General features: G+C 39.6%; 3 protein-coding genes across 3 annotated transcripts in view; 1 reads left to right on the top strand and 2 right to left on the bottom strand.

The window, feature by feature from the left end:
- The first annotated feature begins 3,202 nt into the window (after window positions 1-3,202).
- On the top strand, window positions 3,203-7,854 carry LOC141443149 (uncharacterized). Its single transcript, XM_074108359.1, has 3 exons — window positions 3,203-3,419; window positions 4,196-4,486; window positions 4,790-7,854. The coding sequence occupies exons 1-3, from the start codon at window positions 3,203-3,205 to the stop codon at window positions 6,625-6,627; spliced, it is 2,346 nt and encodes a 781-aa protein (XP_073964460.1). The 3' UTR covers window positions 6,628-7,854.
- A 1,539-nt stretch (window positions 7,855-9,393) lies between these two features.
- Window positions 9,394-27,995, bottom strand: part of Su(fu) (suppressor of fused domain protein) — a 90,673-nt gene continuing 72,071 nt past the window's right edge. Inside the window, 7 exon segments of the mRNA XM_074107841.1 lie at window positions 9,394-13,742; window positions 13,744-13,833; window positions 15,685-15,817; window positions 17,326-17,420; window positions 17,762-17,835; window positions 19,604-19,772; window positions 20,234-20,381. Coding sequence (XP_073963942.1) covers window positions 13,629-13,742; window positions 13,744-13,833; window positions 15,685-15,817; window positions 17,326-17,420; window positions 17,762-17,835; window positions 19,604-19,772; window positions 20,234-20,381 — 823 coding nt within the window. The 3' untranslated portion in view covers window positions 9,394-13,628.
- On the bottom strand, window positions 20,388-26,784 carry LOC141442742 (uncharacterized). The gene is made up of 4 exons (XM_074107831.1): window positions 26,525-26,784; window positions 26,000-26,246; window positions 24,777-24,959; window positions 20,388-23,678 (listed from the first exon to the last, which is right to left on the bottom strand). The coding sequence occupies exons 1-4, from the start codon at window positions 26,543-26,545 to the stop codon at window positions 22,495-22,497; spliced, it is 1,635 nt and encodes a 544-aa protein (XP_073963932.1). The 5' UTR covers window positions 26,546-26,784; the 3' UTR covers window positions 20,388-22,494.

The following is a 27,995-nucleotide window of genomic DNA, read 5'->3' as shown; positions in this document are numbered from 1 at the left end:
ACCAAGGAGGAGAAGGAAGCTTGCCTGAAGCTGAATTTTTGAGGGGAAAAACTTTATCAGCTGCCGATTTAACAGCAAGTACTAAGGCAGCCGAGCAGGTTTCTATGGAGCTTGGGGTAATTGAAGAAGATTAGTAGATTCTGTTTCGAGACACTGCTTGTAAGAGTCCCAGTGTCCTCCATTAATGTTGTATACTAAAGAGGCTTAACAACAGGTGGGCGCTTTGGAGACGAGGAAGGAAGCCTGATAAGAATCGGAAAGTGGTCGCTTCCAAAGGTGCTATCAAGAACCTCCCAGGAGCTCTGAGAGGCCAGTGAGGGGGAGCTGAAGGATAAATCTACTGCACTAATAGCTTGGTTGGTAGAGTGCGTAATGTGGGGGATCCCGTGTTAACAGGCATAAATTAACTGAATCTAATATCTCCAAAAGTTGTTCACCGAGAGAATCGTTTTTATCGCACCCCAAACACGATGGTGAACATTACAGTCACCCAGTATAATAACTGGTTGGGGCAGGGTTTGTTTTAATTCGGAGAGGATTTCGGAGGAGGGAGTAGGCAAATATAAAGATAAAAAGGTTATGTCTCCAACGCGAGCACAGATTGTATGCCAACCGGTGTTGCGTCGAGGAGTCGGGATAGGTGAGAAAGAGCAATGATCTCTGATGAACAGGGCACATCCAGCTCGACCATCCGCCCTGCAGTCCGTCAGAGTAATGAAACTATTTAATTTGAAGTTAGAATCAGGTTTTAGCCATATCTCTGATACGGCTAGAATAAAAGGATTATATTTATTAATCAGAAAAGTGAATTCGGACTTCTTATTATTTATACTACGGCAGTTCCACTGAATTACTACTTGATCCATTATTAGAAGAAAACAGAAATGATGAAATAAGTGGAGCAACGTGGATAACAAAGAACTATCTGCCAGGGGCTAGAAGGGAGAATACCTTCACAAAATAGACAGTATTTTGATCAACTCGTTAATGATAAATTTCGTTAGATTTTTCAGATGGTTTATCCGGGAAAACAGGGCCTGTGTTAATAACTGGGTCTCTAATAATGGATTTTGAGCTTCTTTATCATATCTTTACGAGGTGGAGGAGGAGACGAGGAGTATGAAAGGTTGTTTTTTTATACGACATGGATGCTCCTGAAGGGATGAAGCTGCATTTGCATAGGATTTGCGGGTGATCTTAGCATGAAGATTAGATGCTTCTACATATGAAATATTTCGCTAGTCATTGACTTTTTTATTAAAAGTTGACGGTTGTATTCGGGGCAGTTTTTACTATTGGCAAAGTGACCAGAACCCAATCCTTCGGGCAATTGCAGCAGTAACCTTCCTCTGCATCAGCCCTGCAGGAATCACCTGTGTGAGAGTTGCCACAGCGGAAGCAGCGAGGGGTCGAGCGGCATTTTTCTTTTGTGTGCCCGAACCGGCAGCAACGAAAGCATTGAATAGTAGGTAGTTCGTATTGCTCTACTGGGAGAGAGTTCAAACACATGAAAATTCTTTTCGGTAGGACTTGGCCATCGAAAGTTATTACTACTGTTTGTGCGGGAAGCCAGCAGTACGTGCCATCTGGTTATTTTTTTTGTAATTTAGTCTGCGGGCCTTCACAGGACGGGCACCTCCTGAATTTCGGGGACCTGGATGTTTTCTAATATCTCTTCCGGGGACCATTCAGACGGAACACCCCGCACTAATCCCATCCTAGTAACATTGAACGAGGAATAGATGCCTTGTATTTATGATGGACTAATGTTGGCGAGTCTAGAAATAAGTTCGCGTCGATAGCAGAGTGGAAATTAATAGAAACTCTGTTGCGCCCAATCCTTTTAACAGTGCCGTCAATTATATTAGGAAATTCCCTTTTCGTTTTGTAAGAAAAGACCAAACGCTACCGGATGCAAAATGGTTCCTGAATCTGGAGAAACTTCTATCCTCTGGACGTGTACAATAAAGGGCCCCTGATCACGTTCAGAATATTTTCTCGCCCTATCGGTGTAAAGGGAGGCAGGAGTTTTGAGTTTCATTCTGGGTAGGTGGATGTGTAACTAAATGTTCTGGAGGAGAGAACGATAGCGGAGTCTGACTGACGATATTTTGGCCTAAGGGGAGCGGTGTATCCTTTTGGCTATCACTGACCGGGCTTTGCATTGAGTCCCCAGAAGATGAAGCGGACCTTGAACGGCATCGCTCACCATCACTTTTATTAGAATTTCTTTTATTTTTTTTATTGCGATGCTTCCTCGCGCATTTTTTCCCCTCAAATTCCTTCATTGAAAGGGAAATCAGTTTCGCTTGTTCTCTTTCAAATTGCTCATGTTGAGCTAAATCAACATTACTAACAATTGAGGAAAAATTCCCTCCTCCAGGGTCGTCCAAGCCATCCATTTCTTCCATAAGGAAGCTGGCATGGACTACCCCCCAAACACAAACAGAATAAAATTGAAACTATTCTACGGATTAAATCCAAACCAAAACCAGGAAAAAACTTACCTATAACACCACCACCATATAACGACAAAGGAATAGCAACTTATTAGTATTACTTATACCATAAAAAACAAAATATCTTTTTTTTTCGCTAATTGGAAATTTAAACACAACCGATCGCGATCGACACTCTACCCACTCTCAAGATACAACTTGAACTTGTGCTTAAAACGTAGTGATTATATACTCTTTGCTTGTGCTGGCTGGTTTATATTTCATTGGCTGGCATAGACTAGCATAGATAGTGAAAAATTTGACATTTTAAAAATCGAATTGCGCGGTGCATAAGCGATTTTTATTTACTTTCCTTTAAATTTAAAAAATAGTTACATAATTGAATAAACAGTCTTTGGAATTATTAAATCGGGTATTGTAAATATTATTTACTAAATAACAAAATAGGCAAAAATACGATGGGTCTTCTTCACATCACTAAATGTCTATGGTCGAGTTAATGGCGGCATCTTTGTTTACGCTAGTTTGTCATAAATTGGATTGGAATACAATATAGTCACCAGTCACAATACAAGTAATGTAATGTAGTCACAAAAATACAAGTAATGTAGTCACAATACATTACTTGTATAGGTATATAGTTTCTATTTTTATTGATGAAATGCGAAATCCAAAGAGAATATAACCACTACGATGCGCTAGTGGTTTAGCTAGAACCGCTTCGCTATTTCCGTGTCGTGATCATGGAGTCTTCCGACGCGGAACAGTCGGTGCGGTGGACATACAGCGTGACTGCGGAGTGCGAGCCTGTGGCGGTGAAGGAGGAGCCCGAGGGGGCGAGTGCGCGCGTGAGCGAGGCGGCCGTGGCAGAAGGCTTGTACGCCGGACACGAGGTCAAGGACGAAGTAGTCATTGGACCTGAAACGGTGCAGCAGCAGGACGTCGCTTTTTCAATGCAAAGTAAGCTTGTGGCTGCTCAGTTTAATGAAAACGAATCACCTGTCAAGGCGTGGATCTTTGTAAAACAATGTTCTTTAATATTATTTCTGATAAACAGTGATCTGTAGCCACATACTCATTTGAGCTGTCTTGGGTCAAGCAGCCCCAGTTTCAGGCAAACTGAGGCTGCTGACTCGGAGGCTAAGGCTCAAGCTAACTTGAGAAGTAAAAGCGTGATGGCAATGAACAGGTGCAGGTGCATATGCGTGAGTGGTTAAAAGAAGTGGATTCTAGTCTAATCTGTTGTAATAAGAGCAAATCTGCTGATTAAAAAAAATACAAAAAGATAGTATTCAATTTTACATGGAAAGATATTTATTATCTAATGGATCTCAAAGACCATTATGCTACCACTTTGAATTTTACAGCAGTATCATTAAGATTGGTTTTTTGGAATCTTTTTGTATTTTTTATTTCAATTCCAAATTTTTACTTTTACGGTCATCCCATAAAACCTAAATTGAAAATACAAAGTGAAATATAGATGCACAGAAAAACCAGAAAAATAAGACCAGCACTGGGAATCGAACCCAGGTATTCCATACCGTGTGCTACCGCTACACCACTGCTGGTCAACGGTACAGACACAAATTTCCCCTATGCACCACATATATCAGCTTGTTTGTTTCTTATTTAGCCACTTAAGCAGTGAACCTAGCGACATCTATACCGTAGCCCTATACCCGCCCTAACCCGGATATTAGGATTAAAGTTGTGTATGAATTATCTTTTGGCAGATGCTCTGGAGAAGAGTCCATTCCGGCCGAAGACAAAAGGCGGCGTCAGCGCCGACTGCACCCACGCCTGCCCCGGGGATGGCCCTGGCTGCAACAGGAGCCCCGAGCAGCAGCACGGGCTCAGGAGCTGTTTTGTCAGACTGGAGCGACTTCCAGTAGGAGACCTGCACAGAGGCAAGCCTTGCAGCAGCATGCAAGCTGACCCCAGTGCCAGTGCCCTGCGGCGCAGCAGAGAGCAGGGCCAGAGACGTCCCTGCAACTTGCCAATCCCATTTGCGTGCCACCAACCAGGTAAGTTTCACCATATCTATTTCTGAGTGTTAAGCAGGTTATGATAATATACAGTTAATTTCTCCTTGTGAACTTTAGGCTTTTTTGTCTTTGTTTGTAATATGTCCAGTAAAACACTTACAGTACTTGAATTACACTTTATTCAGCTAGGGAGCTGTGCTTGCATGCATACTTGGAAATGTGTGTCTACCCTACATTAATCACTTTTTATTATGAAAAGCAAGAGAGTTCTACCCACTTAATTATAATGTACATGACAGTTTGTTTCACCCATCAATTAGTCTCCGAAATATTCTCTTGCAGGTGCATGGAACTGGACTGAGGAGGACCCATGCAAGCTGCAGCCAGCGAGCGGAGCCGGAACCGTGCCCGAGTGCACCCACACCCTCCCCGAGGAGGGATCTCGCTGCAACATGAGCCACGACCAACAGTTCCAGCTTAGGAGCTGCTCTGTGAGGCTCGAGAGCATCCTTATGGAAGACTTGCCCACATGCAAAACTTGTCTTGTGATTGTTGATCATAAATCAAGTCTAAGACATCACAGTTGTACACATTCAGTAGAAGGACCTAATTTTTATGAAGAGGCCTGTGATAAAACTGCTAAAATGTATTTTAAATGTGACAATTGTGGCAAACAATATCAGAAAAAGAGGCATTTAGTAAGGCATTTAGCTACACATGTGAAAACGGGTTGTGACCTAATGTTACAACATTCGACCATTAATGCTAGAATTGCTTACACAGAAGAAACATCTTATGATCACATTTTTTCCAGATCACAAAGTAGAAATCAATCTGTTTTACCTTCTCACACAGGTGAGAAACCAAGTCTCCACAGGTGTGATATATGTTCTAATATGTTTACTAGAAAACAAGACTTGGTAAAACATGTTACAAAAGTGCACATACACAGTGTCAGTAAGAAGCCAAAAAATGCGCATAAACGAATTCACACAGGCGAGAAACCTTTTTCTTGTAACGTTTGTAAGTCGCGGTTTTCTCAAAGAAGTAATTTGGCGACGCATAAACGAACTCACACGGGCGAGAAACCTTTTTCTTGTGACTTTTGTAAGTCACGGTTTACAAAAAGAAGTTACTTGGCGACGCATAGACGAATTCACACAGGCGAGAAACCTTTTTCTTGTGACGTTTGTAAGTCGCGGTTTTCTCAAAGAGGTAATTTGGTGACGCATAAACGAATTCACACAGGCGAGAAACCTTTTTCTTGTGACGTTTGTAAGTCGCGATTTTCTCAAAGAAGTAATTTGGCGAAGCATAAACGAACTCACACAGGCGAGAAACCTTTTTCTTGTGACGTTTGTAAGTTGCAGTTTTCGCAAAGGAGCTATTTGGCTGAGCATAGACGAACTCACACGGGCGAGAAACCTTTTTCTTGTGACGTTTGTAAGTCGCGGTTTTCTCAAAGAAGTAATTTGGCGACGCATAAACGAACTCACACAGGCGAGAAACCTTTTTCTTGTGACGTTTGTAAGTTGCAGTTTTCGTATAGGAGCTCTTTGCATGAGCATAGACGAACTCACACGGGCGAGAAACCTTTTTCTTGTGACGTTTGTGAGTCACGGTTTACAAAAAGAAGTCACTTGGCGACGCATAGACGAATTCACACAGGCGAGAAACCTTTTTCTTGTGACGTTTGTGAGTCACGGTTTACAAAAAGAAGTTACTTGGCGAAGCATAGACTAATTCACACAGGCGAGAAACCTTTTTCTTGTGTCTTCTGTAAGTCGCAGTTTAGGTACATGTCTAATTTGACTGTGCACAAAAGAATTCACACAGGCGAGAAACCTTTTTCTTGTGACATTTGTATGAGGCGGTTTTCTCATAGATGTACTTTGGCGACGCATAAACGAATTCACACAGGCGAGAAACCTTTTTCTTGTGACATTTGTAAGGTGCGGTTTTCGCAAAGGAGCCATTTGGCTAAGCATAGACGAATTCACACAGGCGAGAAACCTTTTTCTTGTGACGTTTGTAAGTCGCGGTTTTCTCAAAGAAGTAATTTGGCGAAGCATAAACGAATTCACACAGGCGAGAAACCTTTTTCTTGTGACGTTTGTAAATCGCAGTTTACGCAACGACATCATTTGGCTGTGCATAGACGAACTCACACATTGAACTAAAACAGTAACTTTGCTCACCCGCGACCTTTATGCAAGATATGCGTGTTCATGCAATTCCTCCATCTCCACACTGTAAGAACACACCTAAGTCACACAAACCGATCCATCACCACCACCACACTACACTAAAGCGTTTCGAACTCAACCAGAGCTCATCTTCAGAGCAACTCAACTGTACACAATGTAACCAGATGTTTAACTAACAAACGTTAACGCTGCGATATTAATTGAACTTTCTATTGCTACATCGACGTTCGAGTATTTCCATAAAATCTCCCCAGGTGTTGTGTCTTTGTGCTTTTGGAGCAATGATTGAAATCTACACAACCATTCTGCCAGTTAGCCGCGAGAAGCGGAGATAAACCATAATAAAAACCTTTTCACACCTCGCCTTCAGAAAAGTAACTTTTCCTCCCTGGCGAGAGGGAGCAAAGTGCAACTTTTCTGTTCAAGGCTTTTCTAAGTGTTTTATTGCAAATACCATTTTTTGAAGTTGATAATTGTAAAGCCACGCCATTTTCTATGCTGGTTGTTCTTTAATAATATTTAGAATTATTTTTTTCTAGTTTATTAATGCTCGGTGTGAAAAGTTGTATAAGCCACTCGAGAGCAAAATTATTTTCATCTTGGGCGCTAACACTTGAATCCCTCATTACGCTTAGGATTCCACTTTAGAATCCCTCGCTACGCCCAGGATTCTATTGTAGAATCCTTCGCTACATTTTGGATTCAATTTACGCCCTCGCCGTAAATACACCATTTTGCTCCCTTGTGACACAAATAACTATTGCCACATGGAGGTATACGTATTTTGTAATTATGTTATATTTTTTATTGGGTAGTATTTAAACGCTCATCAAAATAAGTCCTGTTTTATCCATAATAAAATCCGAATTCACATCAAAATTACTGATTGCACAGCAAAATACTCCACTCAAAATATTACGCAATAAATCGCACCTTACATTCGTGGCGTACCGCTATTTATTTTAAAGTAAAGCATTTTTTTATTATTATTGCACAGGTAATAATGAATAACGCACATCATACCTGATAACTCTTTTTTATTTAAATCTAGCTTTTATTTTCATATATCCTTTTATAATCCAATAGTTAGAATGTGTAGGGAGTACAACGACTTAGCCGGTGCTCATGAAGACCTAGACATATTTGGTTCAAGACTTAATGTTTTTGTCAGCAAATTAAGGATTGTCCTCAGTTCAGTTGTGTGAGATTCTAAGTAAAATATAATAAAATTATGTTTGTTAACTAAATGCATGTATAGTTCTCTTGTATTTATATAAATATTGATACTTTTCTTTTCTTTAAGTCTTAATTGTATCACTCTTTTCATGATGTGTACACATAGTTTGAATTGTAAATGATCTCTTGCCTTAATTATTTTCATTACTGTACCGCATGTTTACAATTTGTTTGTGTGCCAAAGTTAATAAATAAATAAATAAATAAATAAATATAACGCACAGCAGCTTACATAAATGAAACAGCATTTTATTTGACATATCATCTTATTAGTATTTATTAATTACAACATAAATGTATACCTATCAATTTATTTTCAGCATTTATATACTTTTTACATCAACAAAATTACATAACCAGCAATAGTAGAGGCCAAATTATTTCCTTAATAACCTAATTTGGTTCTGGCGCTTCGCTCACTCGGCTCGCGCGTTGTTGTCGCAATTTTACCTAACGCTCCTCGCTCCGCTCGTCGTCGTACCTAATTTTCCGGTGCCAAATTGACAATAAAAGTTATTTTGCTATGAGAATGAGTATCATCTGCGCACGATCTAATTAATTTTCTTTTCACCTCAGCACCTCAAACAGGCAGGTTTTGCTATGAGAAATCAGTGAGCAAAATCGCATTTTGCTCACTCCGTGAGACAAAGTAACTTTTTAATTATTTTTTTTAAATGCTGAGTACAGTGTTGGGTCTACTCACTGAATTCCAAATATTCAAATATTTACTTTGATCTGTCATTTCACTTCAACTCGAAAAAAGCAAGAGATAGGATCAAATTTGTCGATTACAAACTTAAATTAAATGTTTGGTATTAAAAATATATCGAAATATTTCCAAAATGTAAATTTTCCCGATCTTTTAATAAAGTATGCAACCTCGTTGCACGAAAGCCGCTTCTCTTGTTTTTTTTTTATAAAAGAATTCCGTATACTGCCTCTACAGTATAATTATTATTTGTTAAATTGAATGATTTTTTAACAAATCTATTTATGTTTATGTAATAGAAATCTTAATAAAAATCATATTTAAAGGTTTAATTGTTCAACCTTTTCAATAACCCCGAGATGAGGCTTTTTGCAGTATTAAAAAATAAGTGTGACATTAGTACAAGAAGTTAAGATTGCATGTTATGAGTATGCGATTTGTATTGTAGCTACTGGACTCTTTTTATGGTTTTAAATGTAATTATTATATTTGATAATAATCGGATTCTATTTTAAAAAATGTGTTTGTTTTGTAAACAGGTAGTATATGTGGTTTTATTCTTATGTTACATTTAAATTATGTTCTCGCTGCTGAGGTGAAAAATTGTATGTGTCACACGAGACCAAAGTTTTTTTGCATCTCGTGTATTTCAATCCCTTGCTGATCTCAGGATTCTAACCTAGAATCACTCGCTAACGCTCGTGATTCAATTATAGAATCCTTCGCTTACTCGGGATTCAAAATCAACACTCGCAACAAAAAACAACTTTGCTCTCTTGTTGCACAAATAACTATTGCAGTCAGTATTTTTGATGTGATTGTAGTATTTTTGTATATTGTAGATTGATGTATATTTTCGAATTATGTGCAGTGCTAGTTTTGCTAAACATTTTGTTTATTTGTATTGAAATAAACTAATTGATGTACAAAAGTATATAAATGATGAGAATAAATTAATAGGCAATTATTTGATTTGCAATTAATAATTTCCCTTATTTATTATTATTCAAGGAACTTCATTGTAAATAAATTATGACAAAAAATCTGGTGTAATAATGCCTTTGTAGCTATTGTCATTGTTGTTTTCAAGGAATAAATTGTTTATAGTTTCGCCATGTCTGTCTATCTGTCTGTCTGTCTGTCCGTCCGCGGCTTTGCTCAAGGAGTATCAATGCTAGAAAGCTGTAAATTTGCACGAATATGTATGTAAACTATGCCGACAAAGAGGTACAATAAAAATATAAAAAAAAAATTGTGTACCTCCCATAGACGGAAAGTGGGGGTGATTTTTTTTTTTACTCATGTCGTGTCATCCCTATAAAATACTACAGGCGTGAGCGGGACAAAACCGGTCTTCAAAGTGATACTCATTTTGATCTGAAAACGATATTTAATTTATTACTAGCGATATAAGAACAAAATTGAGAAAGGTATGCTGAGATGGTTTGGCCATGTCGAGAGAATGAATGAAGAACGATTGACGAAAAAAGTGTATGAGGCGAGTGTGAATGAAAGTGTTGGAAGGGGTAGACCTAGGCGGACGTTTCGAGACCAAATCAGGGACGTCTTGAAAAAAGGCCAGGTCAAGAGTACCCTAAAACCGAAGAGCATGTATGAAGGGAATAATGAAAGTGGACGAAGCGAAACAAGTATGTAAGGATCGTAGCAAGTGGAAAAAAGTGGTCTCTGCCTACCCCTACGGGAAAGAGGCGTGATTATATGTATGTATGTATGATATAAGAACAATTTATATAATTTTACTATTATTCAAAGAAACCAATAAGATAGCTTTATCTTTTCGTTTTACAGTAAAAGTACAACTAAACATGAAATAAACAAACCCTGACATAACGAAAATAAAACACACTTTTTGAATAAATTTTACTTACCTCATTTAATTTTAATGACCAAAAATGAATTCACAACCTTTTGTCCACCCAAATCACGGTATCACAGTAATTTTGTATTATAAATTAACACGTTATAGGTTTGAATTTCAAAACGTCAGAGCGTCAGAGCCAAAAAAGTTGCGGACGCTAGGTGGCGCTGATGACGTGCACAGAGACATAGTGAGAGCGACGGTACGATACAATTTTCGTAGTAGCCCCCAGAATGAAAGATAAATACGAACTTATCCGGCAAAATACGGTGATAAAACATTGTTCTCACATTTACTAAAAGCGGTCACCCATCCTAAACTTGTCCAAAGAGAGCGGCGCTCCCTCCAGAGCCACCATAACCCTGGCACTACGCCTGGGGGTAGGTTGGGACTTAACCATACCACCCTAATGCTGCAGTAAGCTACGGGTATTAGCTGGCTTCTTATGCCCGAAGGGCAAACCGCATACTTATGTTTGACACAGTGATTTATATAACGTTTTAAACTTTCGTGATTTTCACTCATAGTCAAAATACCACCAACGGGACTTATCACGCTAACACACACGATAGCCGAGCATTTGTTGGAGTCAGGACGAAACCACTGGAAAATACAAACAGAGATGGATGCACAGAAAAAGAGACCAGCACTGGGAATCGAACCCAGGTCCTCAGCATTCCGTGCTTCGTGCTATAACCCCTACACCACTGCTGGACAGGAATCTAGACACGAATTTTTCCTATGCATACATATCTCAGGTTGCTTATTTCTACTTTGCTACTTAAGCAGCAGCACTAGCGACATCTATGTGGCGTCGACAGACGTCACACTCTTTCGGAACCAACCGCTCACCCAGACAAGAGATGTCGCTACTAAGCAATCAAATTATGATTGGTTTTTTAGAGTCTTTTTGTGTTTTTAGAGTCTTTTTGTCCATGGCGGCGGCGATTGCTTCCCATCAGGTGACACGCATCGTTTCCCCCCTCTTTTATAAAAAAAACATTCATATCATAAGTGCTTGTTAAAATTTCATAAAGATATTTTGACTGAAATCTATAGTGGGCATAGTCTAATACTTTTCAATACAAATAAATATATTTTTGCCTGACACATTCCTATTACGACCATGGTGTGACCATGGCATACGGTGTAGTAGGAAGAGATCTTTAGTAGCTTCTACCTTTTAACATTACAGCCGGTTGAAGATGTGCTATAAAAAAAAAAAAAATTGTGGTCAATGAGGGCTATCGTTTTTTGTCTCACTAGATGGCGCACTGTTGCGTGAGGTTTTTAAGTATGGCTTTCAAAGTAGACATGGGTAATCTCAACTCCGCGAAGTGATCTGACTCACTAGATCCAGCTCCGGTGTCGGTACCGAATCCGCTTATTGAATCCGACTCCTTTATTGACTCCGTTCTTTCGAGCGATTATTAATTTATCTATGGCCGATCCGCCCCGGCTCGGTTCGGTCGGTCGGTGTCGGTACGGTACTGCGGTGACCGAACTGAAGTACAGATTCGTGAGAGAGAAAGATTCGTTCGTTAGTCCAAGTCCGAGTACCTAACCGAACCGACCAACCAAACATAGATAATAAGATCCAAGTCCAAGATCCGATCCGCAGGGCTACTACGAAACTCCAAAATCGAAGTTCGTGTCGTGCGGTCCCTCTGACACTTATACTATTTAATACGAGAGCGAGAGGGTCAGTACGATACGAACTACGAGTTTCGTAGTAGCCCTGCCGATCCGATCCGAGCCGAGCGAGAGCGAAAGCAGACGGACGGAGCGAGTCAGTGTGAGTGAGCGTGACGGCGATCACCAGCGAGGCGAGCCGCTCGATCCAGTCGGAGTTAGTAACTCCGGAGTCAATAAGATTTGAAAGGAGTCATTAAGGGATTCGGATCCGCTTGAGGATCTGACTCTTTTGAATCTTCAGATCCGGATTTACCCACCTCTATTTCAAAGTCTTCACGCACACATGCGATTGTCATTTGGTTTACGTACAGTAATAAACGAGCTTCCAATTAAGTCGGTTGTTTCCATTGCGCTTACCCGTAACTGCATACTTCTCAGAAAGACAGGTACGATATTTCATACTCTTTGTTTTTGCTTGTATTAGGTACCTATATTCAAAGAATATCTGTTATGTTTGTTTGTTGAACCTTAAATTATACATTATAGTAACTTTGAGTAAAAATTGTATGTGACTGAGTGCGTCAACTCCTACTGGTTCCGGCAGAATATCAGCGCTGTGACAGCAATGTCGCAGCACATGCTGAGTCGGCGCCTTTTCGCGGCTGTGCCGTGACAACTTAATTTAAATATGTAACAATTTGAATCGTTTGTTTGTAGAATTGTCATGGCATGTTTGTGAATAATAGTTATTTATGTGGCTGGTGCATAATGAGAGGCATTAAAGTACGAGTGTGGTTTTATAAACGAGCCCAAGGCGAGTTTCATAATAAGATCACACGAGTGTTTTAATGCCTAGTTATGTATAGCCGCATACATAACTTTATCTACATGCATATCATAAGTTTTCTATAATATGTTCAGATATGGCCTGTATTTTTAAGTTAGTGTTACTGATAACTAGTTTGAAGTACCTACCAAAGCTTAAAGAAAACAGATAATAAAAAACTAAAGTTTTATTTATAATAATAATTATTACCGATACTTTAATGTAAACATTAAGATGCACTGTACTTTAATATGAACATTAAGATGACATGTGAACATAAGACGCTCGATTTGAATGAAAATTTGCACATTAAAGTTAAATATTTTGCAAACATAACACTGAATCGAAAAATCTTCTAGCAAACCCCTAATAGTTTTTAAAGACCTATCCAACGATACCCCACACCGTAGGGTTAAATGAAAAAAACACTCCCGCTTTACGTCTATTGGAAGTACCCTAAAAAAAATGTATTATTTTGTCGGCATAGTTTACATATATATCCCTGCAAAATTACAACTTTCTAGAATTGATAGTCCCTGAAAAAAAGCCGCGGACAGACAGACAGACAGACATGGCGAAACTATACGGGGCTACGGAACCCTAAAACATAGAAACCGTGGTTTTAAAGGGTTGTGCACGGGGCGTAACCATGGCAACGAGGTACAATAAAAAGTTGATCGACCCATCTATCATAAATGGTGGTCGTACACGACAGATATCTTGAGCTTATGTGCGGGCCAGGCCAGCGCGAGCGGCAGCGGCGGCGGCGGCCCGGCGCCCTCGCCCCCCCCCCCCCGCCCCGCCCTCGCCCTCGGACTCCGAGTCCGCCGTGAGGCGCCCGAGCGCCGCCACGTCCGCCGACATCCGGCCGGCGAGCTCCTTTGGTATCAATATCTGAGGACAATGCGAATGGTATATTACTGCGATTTTCTGCCGCCAGAGTGCAGCACTAGCACAAGCCGTAAACAGTTTTTTGAATGTCTTAAATGTCCGTAGGACGCCATAATATAATATTATTTCAATGAGGGCTATCGCGAATGAATTCGCCGCTAGAGGCGCTAGTGTAGCGTGAGGTCTCCGAAATGTCAAATCTCATAGTTTTTGGGTGAGCTACGCGGGTTTATTTAGAATTAGAATAATTTTGTGAATATTTTGCAATATCTGTAATTAATTATGGCAAATATGCGTTCCGGGGCAATGAATGTCTGTGTTTTGAGACAGTTTTGTCTTTCGGAAACCTTTGTCCTCCCTTTTTTCCGAACAAAACGGGGACTATGCAACACTGTGGCATGCTCGATATTTATATGGTACGGTTTTAAGGTGTATTAAATATGATTTTAATCTAAACTTTGTTTCCACGCCCGTAATAACAGACTTTCAAAACCATACTTAAAAACCTCACGCAACAGTGCGCCATCTAGTGAGACAAAAAACGATAGCCCATGAGGAAAAGAATAATGAAAGTGGACGAAGCGAAACAAGTATGTAAGGATCGTAGCAAGTGGAAATAAGTGGTCTCTGCCTACCCCTACGGGAAAGAGGCGTGATTATATGTATGTATGTGTATTTCAATTAAATTTTTGGAAATATAGCTCTATAGTTACTCCCTCGTCGGTCGTGGTCCACCTGCTTAGTTTACCTGGGTGGACCACGGGCACTTTTTCTTGCCGGTGGCTCACTTAAATAATGAGTTATATACAAATCTAAAATGTCTATAGGCCATGGTGCACTTAAAATTAATTCCATGTGATCGTGTCATTTTACTACAATACAAAAATTAACGGTCGGTAGGCCTCCAACAAGATGGAGCGACGACTTGGTTAAGATCGCGGGATCGCGGTGGATGCGGAAAGCACAAGACCGGTCTGAGTGGAGAGCCTTGGGGGAGGCCTATGTCCAGCAGTGGACGTCTTTCGGCTGACATGATGATGATGATAAAAATTTGCAGGTGGTAGGACCTTGTGCAAGGTCCGCCCGGATTGCTACCACCATCTTGCTCGCTAATCCTGCCGTGAAGCAGCAGTGCTTGCACTGTTGTGTTTCGGCGTGGAGAGTAAGACAGCCGGTGAAATTACTGGCACTAGAGGTATACCATCTTAGGGGTCTAGGTTGGCAACGCATCTGCAATACCGCTGGTGTTGCAGATGTTTATGGGCAGTGGTGATCTCTTACCATCAGGAGACCCACTTGCTCGTTTTCCATCCAGTCGAATAAAAAAAAAAAACAATGCCGTAATTATGCTGCCGAATATTAAAGTGAAGTAGACTTTAAATGCACCTAGAGTTAATTCACCCACCCATAATTAGTTAGGTAGCTTTTCCTGCCCGAAGGGCGAACCGCCTAGAAATAGGAGCCCCGCAAAGCGGGACTCTGTCGAATTTGTAGGTTTTCACTGAATTACGCATGAATAAATCCTGGGTGAATTAACTCTAGGTGCATTAAGTCCACTGCAGGCGTAATTCAGTAAAAACCTACAAATTCGACGGAGCCCCGCTAAAATAAAACATAAAATGCATATTGCGTGCCGTCCATTCAAAGGATCTGGCCTTATACCACGAAGTGCTAAACTCGAACTTCGTATGTTGCCGTCCCGCTGTCGCTTATGTCATTTAATACGCGAGTGTAAGGGACGGTGCGATACGGACTTCGAGTTTCGTAGTGGCCCTCGCTTTAATTTGCAAAAGGGCCCTAAGTTGTGTGCCCCAGGGCCAGGGCCCCCCTGGTGGCTGGAGGCCCCTATGGTACCTGCAGCCAGGAGCCGCGCGCCGCGTAGGGCTGGCGCGGCGTGGCGAGGGCGCCGGCCACGCGCGCCGTCACCAGCGTCACCGCGCACGCGCCGTCGCGCCACGTGAAGTGCCGGTCGTGGAGCACCCGCCCGCTGGAAACCAACCAACAGGGATTATAAATTACTTATTGTTCCATACGATTTTAAAATCTCGAATATTACAATCGATTTGAGAATCAAACTCGACTCAAGTCAAGTCTACATTGTTTATGAATTAAAAAAAAAACTTATAACTGTCACTGTCAGTCATTTGTTTCGAATTCGAATTAATATTAGAATTTACAGGATGATTACCTCTCATATTTCGTTTTCTAGAATTTTTTTACTGTACAACGGCAAAACCTACTAGACACTGACAAAATTGTCCTCCAATGGACAGAGCCATATTTTTCTAATATATATATAGATAGAATTTACAGAAAATATTTTGCTGCGAAAATAGATATTAAAATAAATAAATAAATAAATATCATGGGACACTTGACACCAATTGACCTAGTCCCAAACTAAGCAAAGCTTGTACTATGGACACTAGGCAACGGATAAACATACTTATATAGATAAATACATACTTAAATACATATTAAACCTCCAAGACCCGAGAACAAACATTCGTATTATTCATACAAATATCTGCCCCGGCCGGGATTCGAACCCGGGACCTATTAGGTGGAGTGGAAAAATAAGTAATAACAACGACAGCAGTGATCTGGAAACGTTCAAATTCAAAATTCAAGTTCAAATCATTTATTCAGTAAATAGGCCGCAATGGGCACTTTTACACGTCATGTTTTAAACTACCAGCGCTTTCGGAAAGACCATCATTGCCAAGAAGAATGCGCCGCAAGGAACTCGTTGTGCGAGAAGCCACCTGAAATTCGGGTCGCCACAACAACCGTGACAGAAAACATGCCGCCGCAATACAATATACAACTAACTTGAAAATGCATATTGTAGAAAACTTATGATATGCATATAGATAAAATTATGTATGCGACTGTACATAATTAGGTATTAAAACGCACGTGACATCTCATTATAAAACTCGCTATCGCTCGTTTTATAAAACCGCACTCGTGTTTTAATGCCCCTCATTATGTATCAGTCACATAAACCATATTGAGTTCAGGCGTTACTTTGGAGGTCCATATCAATGAACTGTACTCGCCCGCCCGCGACCTTATGATAGCTACGTTTATGCAAGAAATGACTGTTAATGCATGCAGTTCCTCCACCTCCACACTGTAGTACACAGAGCACACACAAACCCATCTATCACCACCACACTCAGGGCCGGATTTAGAGGTGTGGAGCCCAAACTATTTTCCATTTTTTTTCCGATCTCTATTGTGGGGGCCCCTCTTTTGAGGAGGCTCCGGGCTGTTGCCCCGTTCGCCCTCCCCTAAATCCGGCCCTGATCGCACTACACTGACCCGTTTCGAACTCAACCAGAGCTCATGTTCAGAGCAACACAACCGTTCACTATGCTACCAGATGACATATAACATCTGGTAGCGTAGCATTGTATGTATTTTTAGATTGCGGAGACGGAGGAACTGCATGAACACACAAGGATAAGGTCTAGTATTTCACAAACTCACTCGATGGCTAGCGGCAGCAAGCTCGCGCCCTCAGGATTCATTATAAGATGGACTCCCTCCAAATACTCCACGCTGTCCTCGTCCCGCCAAGATCCCTGCAGAAAATAGAGGGGGAATGATATCATCCGCCGGAAGACGTCTACTGCTGAACAACCCCCCCCCCCTTAGAACGCCACAATCACAAGGGTTTGAGGATATATATCAATGGATATATATCCTCGTATCGCTCAGTATAGTCGACCAAGGAAGTTCTTTACCAATTTTAATGACAGTTCCTACTTCAGAAATAAAACAATATAGCTGATTGTCATATTGATTTGGCACTGAAAATAGGCTTTGACGTTTTAAGCGCTACAAACGACATTAAACCTTAGGGTGGTGAATGAATTTCTTGGCCGACCATACCTCGCGCATCGCCGGTGGTGACGGGCTTTACCTGCATGAGCTCTGGTATCTGCGGCAGCGCTTTCTCGATGCTAGACATCTCGAAGCTATCGGTGGACATGTGCCCTGTAACTGTGAATACACAACCAATAATATTTCCGATAGGTTTATTTTTATGAGTTTATCTACAAATGCGAAAGTGTTTCTTTTTTTTTTTGATTAATTATTTTATTCTAAAATATTTAAAATTATCAATAATTGGATTTTGAATTTTTATTGATGATGTATATTGTTTTGCTACTATTTTGAACTAAATTGGATTTCGGATTAATAGGTTTAATAATTTCTTAACATTAAATTTGAATTCTTGGAGATAACAATTGTATTTAAGTATAAGTATGTTTATAAGTTTATATTATTAGTATAAATAAACAAATATTTGTACGCCTAACGGCAAAACATAGAGAATCCCTTAAATTAAAAAAAAACCTTTGTACAGTACAATTACATGAAGTTAACACTTGACAGATGGGCGTGCCTTCAGTCAATTTTCAACTTTGACGTCATACAAATAAAATAGTTTTTACATAATCTGTAAACGTGGGTAGCGGTATACTAAAAATGGCTTTATTTGTATGACGTCAAAGTTGAAAATTGACTTAAGGTACGCCCATATGTCAAGTGTTAACTCGAATTAATCAAACTGTAACTTACCTATGTTAAACAAATAAATCATTCATTCATTCATTCGGTTCGCACACACGAGATTTTACGAGACTTTTGAAACAATTTTTATAATACCGAGATAAAGGTTTATTCGAATTTATGGCAGTTGTCTCACCGCCAGCGAGAAAACGATTGGCTATCGACTATTTTCTCGCTCAAGAAACGAACAAAAGATATAAGATCCTGTGTGAGTAAAAGAGACACATATATTAATAGTTGATCGCTGGCTGTTCACACTGTCGGCGAGAACTCGCTCTTACATCTTTTGTCGCAGCGACAAGAGCTATAAAACTAGCTCAGCGATACTCGCTCAGCGCTGTTAGCTTGGCGGCCGCCCGGCTCGAGCGAGTGGAGCGAGTAATCGCCCGTCGTGCTCGAACACTCGCTTTACACTGCTCGCCCACTCGTTTCTAGTTACTCGCTCTGCTCGCTTCTCGCTCATCGCCGGCGGTGGGACAAGTGCCTATAGCTTATTATCTCTCATTCTGAGGTTGCCCCTTTTATTATCGTGGCTGTTTAATTTTGGATGCCAGAAATATTTGCAGATCCATTTGAGCAGTACAATTATTTAAAACAGTAAGTAATATTCTATATATTGTATTCTCATTCCCTGAGGTCGTGGTGGCAGACAATATCAGCATTTGGCTGCTTTAGCTCCAATGAGGTGTTGGCTGCGCCTGGCCCTCGCCCTCGCCCTCGCCCTCGCCCTCGCCTGGCCCTACCTCTATACAACTACTGCAGCGCACACTAACAATATAATATTTACTATTTTATTTGGACTCATTTTTATATTTACTTTATAATTTTGATTATGTGTGTTTGCAGTATCAAATAAACGTTCTATCTATCTATCCATCCATCTATCTATCTATCTATCCATCCATCTATTTATCTATTTACTACAACCATATCTACTTTATTTCTACTTATTATTTCAGGTGTACAATAAAGAGTCATTGTATTGTTTTGATTGTATCTATTTATACATCCATCTATCTATCAATTTATCCATCCACCCATCCATCTATTTATTCATCCATCCATCTATATATCTATTTATCCATCCATCCATCTATCTATCTACGATCCATCCATCCATCTATATATCTATTTATCCATCCATCCATCTATCTATGGTGCGAATATAGGGCACACCACTAGTGCGTACCTTCCTTGGGGCGGTCGCCGCTCATGGTGCAGAGCCCCCGCTGCAGCGTGTCTTTGATCTGCTGCTGTACGCGCGGGGACAGCCCCGGGCCGGCGGGGGCCGCGGGGGCGCCGGGGGGCAGCCCCGGGCCGCCGGGGGCGCCGGGGGCCGCGGGGGGCTGCTCCTCCTCCTGCAACACAGTTGTGTGTTTCTTACATGAAAGAAGCAATAGTGAAGGGAGTGAGTTAGAAACAAAGCTGTTTCTTATTTCGTTGTTTTATAATCTTTTTCGTTTTATATAATTATAGCTATTTGGTGTACTCTTATTGAGCACGTAGCCACTCGTTTCGCTCACTGTTTATTCCACACACTACACACATTGCTTATTCGACACACTGCTCACTTTGCACACTACTTCCTTTTCACACACTACTCTCACTCCGTACACTCCTCGCGCCCATACGCTGCATAAACTGTATTCATTAGCAATAAAAGGAGACATTTTAGAAGACTGTCTATCATTTGGGAGATCCCTCAAAAACCAGCCAAAACTATCCTAAATTTAGTTTCTCTGCTCACTCAGCACACTAGTCAGTTCGCACACCGCTCACTCGTCAGTCCGCACCCGCACACTACTGTAACTGTACTGACCGGTGTCCACTTGACGACGTGCAGCCTGCAGGAGACGCCGGCGAGGTGCGCGGGGGGCGCGGGGGCGGCGGGGGCGCGGGGCGGGGGCGGGGCGCGCCGCGCCGAGCGCCGCCGGGACACGTGCGTCACCAGCCAGCTGCCGCCGCAACTTGGAAAAAATCATCCTTAAGTATAGATAGCGCCATGAGAGTTGAACTGAAGTGAATGATTACACACAGCTACAAAAAGAACTGATTACACAGAAGGTGAATGAATGAAATGAATGAGTAATTGTCAAAATCCTGCAGTCATTGCCTGTCATTATACATTATGCCTATCCAATTTATTAAAAGTGTAAACATCAGAATTCATCAAAATTCTTGTATAAAAACTCACTAGATCGAATCAATAACACATTTATCTATAATTCGTGTCTTTTAACTAGATGTCTAATCACTTTTTTCACCAAAATTCACTTGATTTCAATATTTATTTGTCATTTGAAAATTCTTCGTCAAAATCTAACGTTATTGCTTGATTGAAACATGAGTATAATCTGTAGTAGCATAGACTAGCGTAGACGGTCGAAAATTTGACATTTTAAAAATCGATTAATGCGCGGATGAATAAGCGATTTTTATTTAGTTTCCTTAAAATTAAAAAATAGTTAGTGCTTTTATAATAAAATAAACAGTCTTTGGAATGAAATCATGTATTGTTCAATTCCAAATTTTTACTTTTACGGTCACCCGTAAAACCTAAATTGAAAATACAAACTGAAATATAGATGAACAGAAAACCCAGAAAAATAAGACCAGCACTCGAACCCAGGTCCTCGGTATTCCATACCGCGTGCTATACCGCTACACCACTGCTGGTCAACGGTACAGACACGAATTTCCCCTATGCACCACATATATAAGCTTGTTTGTTTCTTATTTAGCCACTTAAGCAGTGACGCTAGCGACATCTATACCGTAGCCATCTAGTCGAATAAAAAAAAAACTAAATTCTGGAAACAAAAATAAACGTGTTTTTCAACCTATTTTTTTGTAGTTAAATAAATAAATACTTTAGTTTTATGACAGTTAAAATTTGCACGATGATATCAAAATTGTGTAAAATTTAATATATTCTATGTCTGTTATATTATCGAAGTTAAGATAGTTAGAAGCACGATAGAAACACCGCCAATTTCTTAGGTAAATACCTAATATAAACTACTACATGAAGTACTCATTGCAAAAAAATGGTTGTATGAAATAATAATAAATTTATTTCCAAAAATCATACATCAGAGAGAGTCTGATACGTGGCAATAAAATAACAACGAGTGAATGTAAATGTACTTAAATAAAGTATGAATCATACTTAATTAAAGTTATGTCTATGTCTTATATAATAGTTATTTATGTGGCTGGTGCATAATGAGAGGCATTAAAGTACGAGTGTGGTTTTATGAAACGAGCCAAAGGCGAGTTTCATAATAAGATCACACGAGTGTTTTAATGCCTAATTATGTATAGCCGCATACATAACTTTATCTACATGCATATCATAAGTTTTCTATAATATGTTCAGATATGGCCTGTATTTTGACTTTGAATAATAATTATTATCTACATGCATGTCATAAGTTTTCTACAATATGTACAGATATGCATTGTTAAAAAAAGTATTACCGATACTTTAATGTAAACATTAAGATGCACCCGCAGATACCAGGTTTCTTAATAAAGGCCATTTGATAGTCGTTTCTGAACATATAATAGGGAAGTTATGATATGCATGTAGATAAAAACACTTAAACATATATTTTAAAATGTATAAAAAACAGTTAAAAACAAAGTTTTCCCACGTTTTCACTAGAAAATACCATGTTTCCGTAGTTATTTAAATAAGCATCTGTTAGTTTTCTTATCTTGTGGAGGACGCAGTTGTCAACGGGTATGTAACTAGTGCCAGTTGCTTCAGTCATATTTGAATAAATTGATAAACGAAATAACAAAGTAATGAAAATATATAATAGGTAAAGACAATTTTAAGATAAATAAAATCCAAGGCAATTTATCTCTGGTTTTTACAATAAATATTATTTTCATATACCTACGCATACCTGACCTTTATTTTATAATTATAACACATTTATTTAAATCAATACCAATGAATATCTTATTTTATCAAAACATCCTTTTTAATCACAATGCATACGACCAAAACGACTTTGAAGGATTACGCCTAAACAGCTGTTAGACCAAGTGGCACAATTACTAACATTACCATTAGTGGCCAAGTTTCTCGCCTGTGTGTATTCGTCTATGCGCAGCTAAAGTATCGCTTCGCGCAAACTGCGTGTTACAAATATTACAAGTGAAAGGTTTTTCGCCTGTATGAATTCGTCTATGTACAGCCAAACTATCGTTTCGCGCAAACTGCAACTTACAAATGTCACAAGAAAAAAGTTTCTCACCCGAGTGAGTTCGTCTATGCTTAGCCAAATCACTTTTATGTGTAAACCGCAACTTGCAAAGCTCACAAGAAAAAGGTTTCTCGCCAGTGTGAGTGCGTCTGTGCACAGCCAAATTACTTGTATGCGAAAACTGCAACTCGCAGACGTCACAAGAAAAAGGTTTCTCGCCTGTATGAGTTCGTTTATGCCTAGCCAAATTATCTTTTCGCGCAAACTGCGACTTACAAACATCACAGGTAAAAGGTTTCTCACCTGTGTGCGTTCTTTTATGCTCAATCAAATGGTCTTTACGTGTAAATTGCAACTTACAAACGTCACAAGAAAATGGTTTCTTACCTGTGTGAATTCGTATGTGAGCAATTAAATAACATTTTTGTGTAAATTTCTTCTTACATATATCGCAACTGTACTGTTTCTGATCCATGTGAATTCGCATGTGTTTATTCAAATACGATTTGTATGTAAACTGTTTGTTACACATACGGCAAGAGTGGGATTTTATTCTAGTATCAGTATCCTTTTGCTTAGCAAAATCACTAGGATATCTAAATATTTTCTTACGATTGTCACAAGAATATGGCTTCTCTCCTGTGTGTGATCTGTCACAATTGTATAATTTTGGTTTTTTACTAATACTGTGTATGTTCATTATTTTACTATCTGTTTTCACATGGTGCATAGCTAAATGTTTCCCTAAACGCTTCACCTGCAGATATTGTTTGTCACAATAGTCTTTATAATAATTAGGTTCTTCTATTGAATGTGTGCAACTGTGATTTCTTAGAGTTGATTTACAATTAAAGATCTCAAGATAAGTGTTACATGTGGGCAAGTCTTCCATAAGGATGCGCTCGAGCCTCACAGAGCAGCTCCTAAGCTGGAACTGTTGCTTATGGCTCATGTCGCAGCGAGATTCCTCCCCAGGGCGGCTGTGCAAGCTGGCTCCGCCTGCCCGCTGCAGCTTGCTTGGATACTGCTCGATGCTATTCAATGCACCTGGAAGAGAATATTTGGGACATTTTGATTTTGTGACATGCTAATCCACAAATTCGCAGGATGCATTGGGTTAGTTCCAGGGAGAGCAGCGCTAGTTTGCGCTGTAGCACCGTGCTGCTACCCCTCACAGCAGGGTAGGCATGCATACCTATGGATGTATGTTTCCAGTCCAGGTGTCCACTACAAATCCTAAAAAAATCCCTGACTACATTTCTAAATTTCCCTGACCAATCAAGTACATTTCAAAGCAGGTTATATGATTTTTTTACTGCCCGAGATACTAAGCTAGACCCAATGGTTAAAATTCACTGCACACCGAACATGCTCACTTTTCGTTGAATGTTTTTACAGTGCCACTTTAATAAATCGCCCAGAACTGGAACGACTGGTGTCAAAATATCGAACTAAGTTTTAATAATGAGTTTTTTCCTGACTTATTTCTAGCAAATTTCCCTGACTTTCCCTGCCTTTCCAGGCAGTGGACACCCTGCCAACTATGACAACTAAGGTCTCTGGTCAACTATGACATCAGGGCTTTCAAAAAAGGCCTTATATTTTTTTACAGGCTGGCAACAGACCAACCAGTGACTGTCCTTGAGTAGTTGGTTGGTACTCTTGGGCAGTGGTGATAATTTCCCATCTGATCTGCTTGTTTTTCTCCCTTTCATAAATATAAAAAAAAAGTACTTAAAGCACTGGTGTACAAAAGAACTGTACAATATAATCATACCAACAAAAAGGTATACAATCAGTGTCAGATTAGCCCATAAGCAAATTAAGCAATTGCTTAGGGCATCACATCTTGGGGGGGGGCACCATAAACACAAAAGTCGCAAGTCACATTTCGCAAAATTAATTAAAAATGCTTAGATCCATATCTCTATTGTCTTATAAGGTGCGTAATGATTTATTTCGTTGTAATAAATACACAATTTTTTTTAAATCCATACTAGATAAATCTTATGGATGGGGGAAGGGCGGGGGCTCCACAGACATGGATTGCTTAGGGCATCAAATAGTCTTAATCCGGCACTGAGACAGATAGCCCTATCATAAACATACCTAATTACACACAGAAATGGATTCAGTGAAGCTTACTTTGCTGGTGACACTTAAGTGGGGTTGGCAAGTTGCAGGAGCATTTCCTGAGCCCATACTGCTGCTTGGTGCTCCTGTTGCAGCAAGAGTCATCCCCGGGGCAGGTGTGGATGCAGTCAGATACAACTTTGGCATCCCTCTCAGGCTTCCGGCTGCGTGGACCCTCCGTTCTGCTCAGATCATCTGCCAAAAGATATTAATGAATGCTTTCTTTATAGAATTATCATCATCATCATCCCAGCCTATATAATATACGTCCAACTGCTGGGCACAGGCCTTCTCTCAGAATGGGAGAGCTCAGGCTGTAGTTCCCACACGGCCCAGTGCGGATTGGGCCTTGGGCTCGAGAGTTGAAATTACCCATGTCTAATGTAAGGCACAGGCTATGAACAAATAATAAGTCAGGAATTGTAACTGCATTATAGAAATGGAAACTGTGTCCTAAATGCCCAAACAATAGGTACAAACAGTGTTTATATTTTCCATGATTTTTAATGTGAATAATATATAAGATACAATAGCTTAATGTCAACTGCTCATCACCTTTTACGAAAGAGTGCTTTTTCTGATGCAGAGACATTCATTATTCAAGAGTCCTGGTGCTTCACCACTCATTCAATTTCACCATATGCATTACGAGGAGCATAAATTGCTTAGCAACTGTGTTAAAATAATTAGTTAAACCCGTGAAATACCTGTTATTGAGTAGTACCTAACTCCGGTAATCAACTGTGGTCTTCACTTGTCTTTATCATTAGTTCCTCTTCATTAAATGATGATGTTCAAGAGCAAATGCATGAGTTATTACTAAATATATCCAAATTACCAAAGGTGTCCATACAATATTACAATTAATGTTTAATTTTGACAAAACCACGCGTCTGTGGATGGCACTAGGTATACTTGAACAGATAATTAAATAAATCTTTTGTATTCATATTTTTTTGGCCGTTAAGGCAGTTCAACCTCAGAAAACAAAATGAACAGTCGCCAACAAATATTTTGGAGCAGGAATGGTGACCAAAAATATTGTAGCATGAACTCTGTGTCTTGAGAATAGAGTGCATGCTCCAATATTTTTCACTACCATGGCCGCTCCTGAACAAGTAGCTTGCGACTGAACAAGTAGCAAAAATTCAACACTTTAAAAATCATTGTTATACAGTGATTTCTTCTTTAACCGGCAAATCGTTTTGATCAAACTAAACAGCCTAAGAGCTTACTTTGCATTGAAAAAGCGACGTCCTGCTGCTGCACCGTTTCAGGTCCAATGACTATTTCGTCCTTGACCTCGTGTCCGGCGTACAAGCCTGCCACGGCCGCCTCGCTCACGCCGCACTCGCCCCCCTGGGGCTCCTCCTTCACCGTCACAGGCTCGCACTTGACAGTCACGCTGCAAGTCCACCGCACCGACTGTTCCGCGTCGGAAGACTCCATGATCACGAGACGGAAATAGCGAAGCTGTTCAAGCTAAACGACTAATCTTTAAGTATTTAATGAATTCATTTTATCAATAAAAAAAGATAGACGAATTGAGAACTTCCTCCATTTTTGAAGTCGTCAAAACTAACCTGACTAATTCACAGAGTACTTTATACAATTACTGAAAGTACTATTACTATTTTCTATTAGAATTACGGCCACAAACACAGAAACACAAACTACTTCAGTATATGTGCCTGTGGTGAACAGCACAGCAGTGAACAGAACAAGTTTTTTTTTTTTAATTTTGGCTATACTTTACGTACGATTGCGTGAGCCAGCGTCATGTCGATGTTACGAAAACAAACAAACAAAATACAAGCCAAAGAAAGAAAGGAAAGAAAGAGTAAAAAAAACAAAAGAAAATACAACTCATACAGTAAGATACAACTTGAACTTGTGCTGGCTGGTTATATTTTCATTGGCTGGCATAGACTAGCATAGATAGTGAAAAATTTGACATTTTAAAAATCGAATTGCGCGGTGCATAAGCGATTTTTATTTACTTTCCTTAAAATTAAAAAATAGTTACATAAATTGAATAAACAGTCTTTGGAATTATTAAATCGGGTATTGTAAATATTATTTACTAAATAAACAAAATAGGCAAAATACGATGGGTCTTCTTCACCATTAGACAGGTTAATCTGTACAAGTTTGTGTTGCTTGTAGGTATTATATATATAATTAGCGGACTGTAAACACTTTAAAACACCGGTTCTTCAGATAAAAGCAAGTTTATTGCAAAGACAACACTTATTATTAATTACACAGTTACACACGCTCGAATGGCTGGTAGAGAAGGGAAGAAAAGTGGGGCGGCCACATAGCCCATAGACAATAAAAAAATTTAAAAAAAGGTAAAAAATACTCTTATGTTGGCGGTGTTGCCAACATATTCGGGGCGCGGCCCATATTTCTACAATACAATTAGAAATAATTAAGTTTTTAGTAAGCAAGTTACTATCCTGTGTAAAGGTTAATGACCTAACACAGTCAAGGTCGATGACCTAATACCAGAGGTATTTAAACTACTACAAGAGTGACAGATTGATTAATAACAAACGTCAAAAGGTAGTTAAAAATCACCATTATAGTGGGTGAACAACATTACACAAAATAAACAAGACTTAAACAATAAAATTACATACATTGAAGTATTATTTAGATTAATTTGAGCTATTTAGAGCTAAGAGTCATTATCATTTAGAGGCAAGAGGCTTATTTTACTTATAGCACGGGTGTGCATATTACCGTTAGGAGTTTTGACTTGAACTGCTCTAACTAGCCCATCATGACCTGGGTATACTTTCATCACTCTGGCCATTGGCCAAGACATAGGAGGAGTGTTGTCTTCTCTTAAAATTACAAGACTACCTACTACAATATTATTATTAACAGTGCGCCATTTGGGCCTGTTTTGAAGCACATTTAAATATTGTTTGTACCAGATTTTCCAGAACGATTGTTTTAAATGAACACATTGTTGCCAAAATTTTAATCTGTTTTGAGGTTGAATAGTTACATCGTTTTCTGGATACATAGTTAATGCATTTCCAACTAAAAGTGACCAGGGGTCAAGTAACTAAAATCATTGATGTCTGTTGTCGACATAGGGATGAGAGGTCTAGAATTTAGTACAGCTTCTATTTCTACCAGTACAGTATTGATTTGCTCGTAAGTTAACGTGCTATTTTGCAAGACTCTTTTTAAATGGTACTTAGTATTTTTCACGGC

This window comes from Choristoneura fumiferana, chromosome 26, assembly GCF_025370935.1.
Source record: "Choristoneura fumiferana chromosome 26, NRCan_CFum_1, whole genome shotgun sequence".
Taxonomy (NCBI): Eukaryota; Metazoa; Arthropoda; class Insecta; order Lepidoptera; family Tortricidae; genus Choristoneura; species Choristoneura fumiferana.
The sequence above is the reverse complement of the archived record's forward strand: the minus strand, read 5'-3'. Positions and strand labels throughout refer to the sequence as shown.

Excerpts from the sequence above, each read along its gene's own strand:
- LOC141443149 (XM_074108359.1), top strand. The coding sequence starts at position 3,203 with ATGGAGTCTTCCGACGCGGAACAGTCGGTGCGGTGGACATACAGCGTG. Across the intron at positions 3,420-4,195 it reads CGTCGCTTTTTCAATGCAAA|ATGCTCTGGAGAAGAGTCCA; the intron begins GTAAGCTTGTGG and ends ATCTTTTGGCAG. Across the intron at positions 4,487-4,789 it reads ATTTGCGTGCCACCAACCAG|GTGCATGGAACTGGACTGAG; the intron begins GTAAGTTTCACC and ends ATTCTCTTGCAG.
- LOC141442742 (XM_074107831.1), bottom strand. The coding sequence starts at position 26,545 with ATGACGCTGGCTCACGCAATC. Across the intron at positions 26,247-26,524 it reads TGACGCTGGCTCACGCAATC|CTTGAACAGCTTCGCTATTT; the intron begins GTACGTAAAGTA and ends TTAGTCGTTTAG. Across the intron at positions 23,679-24,776 it reads ACTTAAGTGTCACCAGCAAA|GTGCATTGAATAGCATCGAG; the intron begins GTAAGCTTCACT and ends ATTCTCTTCCAG.